Source organism: Lupinus angustifolius, chromosome LG05, assembly GCF_001865875.1.
Source record: "Lupinus angustifolius cultivar Tanjil chromosome LG05, LupAngTanjil_v1.0, whole genome shotgun sequence".
Taxonomy (NCBI): domain Eukaryota; kingdom Viridiplantae; phylum Streptophyta; class Magnoliopsida; order Fabales; family Fabaceae; genus Lupinus; species Lupinus angustifolius.
In genome coordinates this window covers 7,043,405-7,050,829 of record NC_032013.1, presented here as the reverse complement: position 1 = coordinate 7,050,829, position 7,425 = coordinate 7,043,405, and the positions used below count along the sequence as shown (strand labels likewise).

General features: G+C 38.8%; 2 protein-coding genes across 2 annotated transcripts in view; one reads left to right on the top strand and one right to left on the bottom strand.

Moving 5' to 3' along the window:
- Positions 149-712, top strand: LOC109346955 (uncharacterized mitochondrial protein AtMg00810-like). The gene has a single exon (XM_019586696.1). The coding sequence runs from the start codon at positions 149-151 to the stop codon at positions 710-712; it is 564 nt and encodes a 187-aa protein (XP_019442241.1).
- LOC109346954 (mitochondrial import inner membrane translocase subunit TIM44-2-like) overlaps positions 1,352-7,425 on the bottom strand; it is an 11,960-nt gene continuing 5,886 nt past the window's right edge. Inside the window, exons 4-12 of the mRNA XM_019586695.1 lie at positions 5,975-5,995; positions 5,492-5,896; positions 5,342-5,410; positions 5,078-5,154; positions 4,597-4,741; positions 3,652-3,756; positions 2,820-2,891; positions 2,649-2,711; positions 1,352-1,399 (exon numbers count right to left, since the gene is read on the bottom strand). Coding sequence (XP_019442240.1) covers positions 1,352-1,399; positions 2,649-2,711; positions 2,820-2,891; positions 3,652-3,756; positions 4,597-4,741; positions 5,078-5,154; positions 5,342-5,410; positions 5,492-5,896; positions 5,975-5,995 — 1,005 coding nt within the window. The remainder of the gene's footprint in view (positions 1,400-2,648; positions 2,712-2,819; positions 2,892-3,651; positions 3,757-4,596; positions 4,742-5,077; positions 5,155-5,341; positions 5,411-5,491; positions 5,897-5,974; positions 5,996-7,425) is intronic.

Below are 7,425 nucleotides of genomic sequence, written 5' to 3'. Positions count from 1 at the left end.
TGGCCTCAAACAGGCTCCTCGGGCATGGTATAACAAGTTTCGGTCTACTCTACAAGGCTTCTCTTTTCTTCAGAGCCAATATGATTCATCTTTATTTATTCATAAAACACAAGTTGGTATTGTTCTTCTACTTATTTATGTTGATGACATGGTCATCACTGGCTCTGATGATGTTTCCATACAACACCTCAAACGCCAGCTCCAAGCTTCGTTTCAGATGAAGGATCTAGGTTGCCTACACTACTTTTTGGGCCTCGAGGTTCATTCTAACTCCAAGGGTGTTTTACTTCACCAACATAAATATACAGAGGATTTAATTTCTTTGGCTGGTCTTCAAATGGCTAATCCTGTTGACACTCCTTTGGAAGTCAATGTCAAGTATCACCGTGATGAGGGTGACATTCTACCTAATCCTCTACTATATCGCCAATTAGTAGGCAGCCTAAATTACTTGACTATTACCCGTCCTGACATCTCCTTTGCAGTCCAGCAAGTTAGCCAATTTATGCACACACCTCGCCATCTTCATTTGGCTGTTGTTCGCCGTATCATTCGTTACTTGAAAGGAACTTCTCATCGTGGGATGTTTTTCCCAGCCGGTTCCTCTCATCAATTGCTTGGCTACAGTGATGCAGATTGGGCTGGTTGCCTAGATACTCGCCGATCCGTCACTGGCTGGTGCATGTTCCTAGGTCCAGCACTTATTTCTTAGAAGAGCAAAAACCAATCACAGGTTTCTAAATCTTCTACTGAATCTGAATACCGAGCTATGTCTCTGGCATGTTCTGAAATTATTTGGCTTCGTGGTCTTTTGGCTGACCTTGGCTTTCCTCAACCCAATGCCACGCCTCTCCTTGATGACAATACTAGTGCTATTCAAATTGTCGCCAATCCCGTTTTTCATGAACGTACTAAGCACATTGAGGTAGATTGTCATTCCATCCGTGAAGCCTATGATGATCATATCATTTCCCTTCCACATGTGACCTCTACACTTCAGCTAGCAGATATTTTTACCAAGGCTGTTCCTCGTCCTCGTCACCAGTTTCTCATTAGCAAATTGATGCTTCTGGATTAGCCGCATCAATTTGAGGGGGGATGTTAGGCAAGGATTCAGCAGAATCCATTTGATCTTATTGGCTATAAATGTATATAGTTGATTTCCTATTATTAGTTATATAAATTAGGAAATCATATATTCACATATTCATTGTATTTATTTAGGTTTCCTAATATTCAGACTACGAAATAGGAAATGCAATAATCATGTAATTATTAGTTGTAAATGGGAAAGATTCCCATTAAAGAATGATGTACTATATATATGAGGGAGGAATAAGAGAAAAAGGCATCAAGCCAATTTTGTGATACAAGCATAGTACACAGTTTGGATTGTATCCTACTCCAAGAAAAATCACAGTTAAGCAAAGTTGCAACCACTTCATGAAAATGGTACTAGATACATTTCACCGAGCCCATAAATTAGTATATTAACAACACTAGTCACTAGGGGTGAGCATAGCCGAGTTGGGCCGTATAAAGCTTGTCTCTTACCCGACCCTAAATATTGACTGAGTCTATATATTAAACCCAAACTCGGTCTAGACCCGATGAGACCCAGGGTCCGATCATGATCAGACCATACTCAGTAAGCGGGTAAGGTTGGGTCCTGCTCACCCCTACTGGTCACTATGAAATAAGGGTATTTTATTCATCAGAATCTTAAGACTCTTCCACATCAGTATTTCAACTGTGAAGACTCAACTTCAAACTTTAAACTCTTGCTAAAACTCTTCAGACTCTGCCATGTGATGCAAGAGGAGTGGGCAAGTAAATGGGAATAGTACCACATGCGCATAGAAGAAGAGCCTTGACAAGAGGATTGAAATCTGAATACTCTGGTTTAAGAATTCGAATAAGACTCTGAATACATTGTTGTTTTTAAGACTGACACATGGCTAGTCTTAAACACTCTTTAGGACTTGCAATGATGTTGCCTTAAGTGTGCTTCTCAAATGATGACACAATCAGCATGATTCAATTAAAACCATGAACAAAAATCTAAAGCCAAAGCCACGACAACATACAGAAGATTCATCATGGCCAAAAGAGGGAGGTAATTGTTTAAGCCACTCGGTATGTGGGAACTTGGAACTATTATTTATTTATTTGAACTAGCTTCTTTACTTGCGCCCATCACGCAATTGGGGGAACTATTACTTATTTTCACTGCATCAACTATTACTTATTTTCACTGCATCTAAGCAATGATGCAGCAGTTCTTTACTTGCACCCGTCACGCAATTGCGGGAACTATTACTTATTTTCACTACATCTAAGCAATGATGCAGCAGCCCTTACTCGATTAACATTGTACTTGAGTGATACAACGGTTACTTCTAGGCAACAACCTAGAATTAACATTATTACATCATTGGTTCATATTATAGATACTCGACAAAGTTTTACATTGATTGTTGACTGTCAACGTAACATCCACCTTTTATCCAAGCTTGGGACTGACTATGTATAACATCATGCACACATAAGCATATTTTTAGTGTGGAAGAATAACCAAAAAAAAGCATTTCCACATTGTAGATATTGAGATATAAACAGTAAAAAACACATCACTCAGACACTCTCACCTTGCCTCCTTCTGTAATGGATCCATGAATATCACGTACACAATGGATTTGCTGTGTTTGAAACTGAAAATTATTGAACAGAACCATTAGGTAGGATAAGCTTTCTTTCTACTACATAAGAATAAATCTCATACATTAGCTATGAACTTCTGGAAGTAACATGTTACATACCATTACAATAATTACCGGAGATGCTCCCATCATCTTGGTCTCTTTTAGTTCCACATCAGATATATGCACGATCTGCTTTAAGAGTTAAATATTAAAAATAAAACTACACACCCTAATAGGGACGAGTACCTTAATCGAGCCATGACCTTAGAAACTGTTGTACATGGATCCACATAAACTCTAAAATACATAACCAAAATCTAAGTTCACAAAAGGAGGTAGGACACTTAACTTGGAAAAATTCTAAATAACCATCAAGAACGAAGAATTGCGTCATTTCTTAGTACTATAACTGATCTCAAATTCAAACTATCATATTTCATTTGCATGGCTAATAATTAATTTGCAAGAGATGGAGGATTGGTTGGAAAATAACTACAACAAGTATGAGATAAAATACACTGGTAAAACAAGATGGACCAGTCATGCTTTTCATTAAGATCATACAAGATCAATAATAAGGTCAACAAAGGAACAGTGCATAGGTAGCCTAGAAAATATTTGTGACATACTCCCAGTTTGTTCTGAGCTACAGCTATTAGTTACTCATCTTCTATCTACTGCACATGGCATCCATTTAACTGTATATTTATTTAGTTTACCAAGATACAATGTCGATTGAAGCAAAGACATAAGCAGGTTATTTCACTATAGGAATTTTCTTCAGTCTTCACTTAACCCTACCAGAAGTGAAGATAAAATGAAAGACTAACACTTTAACATGCTCAATATGTAATATAGCCCTATCAACCTCTATAAGAAAAAAACTGTGATTGAACTGAAAACAGTGAGATATGAAATATTTAAGAAATTTGCAACCTCATCAGCTCACCTTGTTATCAAAGAAGATGCCATGACTTTGGAATGCACTTCGCTCTGCTTTAAATCGTTCAATCAGCTCAGGGCTACAGTACTTTTTTAGTGTTTCAACATCTCCCTACACAATAATATATAATGAAAAATTAATTCAGGAATCATAAAATCACCAGCCTGGACTACAAATAGAATTAGAACAAAAAACTTAGGCTTAGTGCTTTATCCCTTTGCTATCAGGTTTTGCATTTAACAAGTGACACAGCTAACAACTCATACAATTTATCATTAAGAAACTTCTTCCCCTCCACTAGCTAACAATTGTTTTTTTCTTCTTTTCAAAATGATTAGGAACATATAAGTGTTCCCATCTTGAACATTTATGCCACCAAGTGAGCAACCCCATAATCATATTTTAACAAAGGTAAAGTTGTTTGCCTTGTGACCTAGAAGTCATGGGTTCAAATTTTGGAAACAGACTCTTTGCTTGCGAGGATAAAGTTGTGTACATCTACCCTCTCCAGAGGCCTATACCCCACTAGGTGGGAGCCTCATGCACTAGGCAGCCCCTTTTATAAACAATATATACATATATAGCCTAACTAATAATCTTTGAACTAGATCTTAAATTCCAATTGGAGTGATTGTTTCTCCCACCTTATGCCCAAAACTGCAAACTATCAAACTTCATCCAGTTGTACCTCTCTTCTTTGGGAGGTAGAGATTAAGGACATGGCTTGAGACAAAAATATTCATCTCAGATACCAATGGTGAAGTTGTTGAAGATTTTTTTGAGGCTAAGTGAAAGTGCTACACATGTCACTTGTTAGAAAATGATAGCAAATAGGTAAAGCGTTTACCTAAGCATTATCCATAGGTTTATATCTTCTTAAAAAAGGAACCATGGTACAATGCACATAAAAAGTGCATGTTTTCAACATTCCTGCTCTAGCTTAGCACTAACCTTGATGCAGGCATTAAGAACAGGTTTTACTGCTTCCTGCACTTCCGCCACAAATTCTGGTAAGGAAAATTCACTGGCTCGTGTAATGAAAATAAAAAAAAAAGATATTATCAAGTAAAACAACAATAACAGTAACTCGGCAAGGGAAAATTACACCCACACCCTTGAGCTTTGCTTAAATTACATGCAATGCCCATCCATTTTTTGCACCTATACAAACCTCCCTTAAGGGAGAGTATTATGTGTCATCTGAGTAAAACCCTAGGGCTGGGGACTGTGAGTGTGATTTGCCCTAATAATAATATTAATAAAATTTAAGACTTGGCTAAAACAAAAAGCACAAGAATGTGGTAAATTAGAGTTTAAACTTGCATAATACATTACTATTTAGACTATTACCAGAAGAATATTGTAACCAGTAATACTATTTACAATAACCAGTGACTTGATAATTCTAAGAACGAGGAGTGTGAAGAGAAACTAAGAAACATACTCTTGTATTTTGTGAATAACAGGGTTGTCACTGGTCTCATATCTTTCTCGCAAGTCTTCTACTATCTGTTAATTTCATTAGACATGTAAAAACGAAACGTATAAATGTGATTTGGAAGTTAAATGTGGAATGTGTTTTCTATGCAAAATCGAGGCATTATCTCACAGTATACTAACATTTACGAATGCAAATAAGGCAAGCTGTAGAATAAAGTGGCAACTAATAAATAAGAATCTCTGGCATAGAACATACCTCCTGGCCCTTTGCCGTCACTGGTCCACTATACTTAACAATTCGCTTGGATGCAGGATGGCCTCTCACCTAAAAGAAAATGTAGAAAATATATCTTAATGGAGATATTGTTAAGACAATACAATTACGAAAGAACTGTAACTAAGTCACCTTCTCCTTGATCTCATCAAACTTCTTACTCCACCAAGATTGTTTGGAGTGCACAATCACAAGTTCCGTTCTTGTACTTGTTTCACCAGTTGATGTGAAAGGAACACGCTTTCTCCTAGTTGGATTACTACTTAACTCCTCTTTTACTATGCCATAACCTCTCTTGGCTACATCGACTAACTTTGCTTCCTTTAGTTTTTGGAAAGCAGCAGAAACATGTGGAGATGAAATGGTTGACTTAAATTTGCCAAACAATGAATCTGAAGCATTACTAGACTCGGACTTTTGATTATGCTCTTCCTCGGGAGATGTATGGCTTCCTTGCTTTGCACCAGCACCCTGTTTTGTTGAAGAACCAGTTGATCCTGGTGAATCCTGCTTTCCAATCCCAAAGGTTTCTTTCACTTGATTTACACGAGTAAAATCAATATGCCATTGAATATCAATCAAATTTACTAGTGGATTTGTAATTCATGAACATACCTCCTCAGTGGTAGATGAAATTGATAACACCGGCACAGAATTACAGAAAAGAAGAAGAAAGTTTCACAATCGATTCGGAATCAATTCGATTCCGAATACTAATACCTTGTTTATTGCTTGAAGAATGGAGAAGATTACAAGATGAACCCTAATTGATTCGGGCCCGAATCAATTGCACGTTACAAGATTAATTCCCTGAATTAATCCCTCTCCTCTACTCAATTCTCACCTACTCCCTACAATAACCCCCTATCACCTATTTATACTTTCTTCCCAAACTCCCTACACTGCTTTGGCAGTTACAGAAAACTGCTTTGGCAGTTACAGCTACCACCTAACGCTGCCACATGGCCTCCTCTGATACACCCTAGTGATGAGTGGTCTCCCCCGCATCCTATCAATATCCCCCTCCAAAAGACTCAACTTGTCCTCAAGGGCAAATTGAGGAAAAACTTCTTGCATTTGAGCCGCTGACTCCCAAGAATTTTCACACTCCGGCAAACCTTCCCACCACACCATCACCTCAACATCTCCATTCTGACCAACGCGGTGTTGTAGGATCGTCGCTGGCTGTACCTTCAATTCCCACTCCTCTGACAACATCAACGGGATAGGTTGAGACTATTGAACTGGTTTTAGAGCTTTCTTCAACAAAGAAACATGAAACACGGGGTGGACCCGCGTATGCTCCGGTAATGCCAATCGGTAAGCTACCGGTCCAATGCGCTCCAAGATCCGGTAAGGGCCATAGAACTTAGCTGCCAGTTTGACCGAAAGTCTAGAAGCTAGAGTCTTCAACCTGTATAGTTGCAGTTTTAAGAATACCCAATCTCCAATCTCAAACTGTACCTCACGTCGATGTTTATCGGCTTGAGCCTTCATCAGATCTTGGGCTCGTAACAGGTTCTGCCTCAACTCTTGAATAACCGCATCTCAGGCAACCAAGAGCTGATTTACTTCCTCCACCTTTGACGTGAAAGTACACCCCTTAATCAAGGTCGGAGGATCCCTCCCATACAAGGCCTTGAAATGAGTCATACCTGCATAAACGTTATAAGTAGTGTTAAACCAAAATTCTGTCCACGAAAGCCATTCAACCCACTTCTTCGGCTTAGGTCCGGCAAAGCATCGAAGATATGTTTCCAACCCGCGATTCACCACCTCGGTTTGCCAATCCGTTTGAGGAAGGTAAGTCGTGTTGTACTTCAATCGAGTACCTGCCAATCGGAATAACTCCTGCCAGAACTGGCTTAAAAAGACCAGATCCCGGTCGGAAACTATCGATGCCGGGTACCCATGTAACTTCACCACCTCTCTAACAAACAAGGAAGCTACATCCTTGGCCGAATAGGGAAGGCCAAGAGGATAAAAATGGGCGTATTTCGTGAGCCGATCCACCACTACAAAGATGGTATCCTTACCATTAGACCGCGGCAATCCGGATATGAAAT

What these genes read in the sequence shown, in the direction of transcription:
- LOC109346955 (XM_019586696.1), top strand. Translation starts at nt 149, where the DNA reads ATGGTCATCACTGGCTCTGATGATGTTTCCATACAACACCTCAAACGC.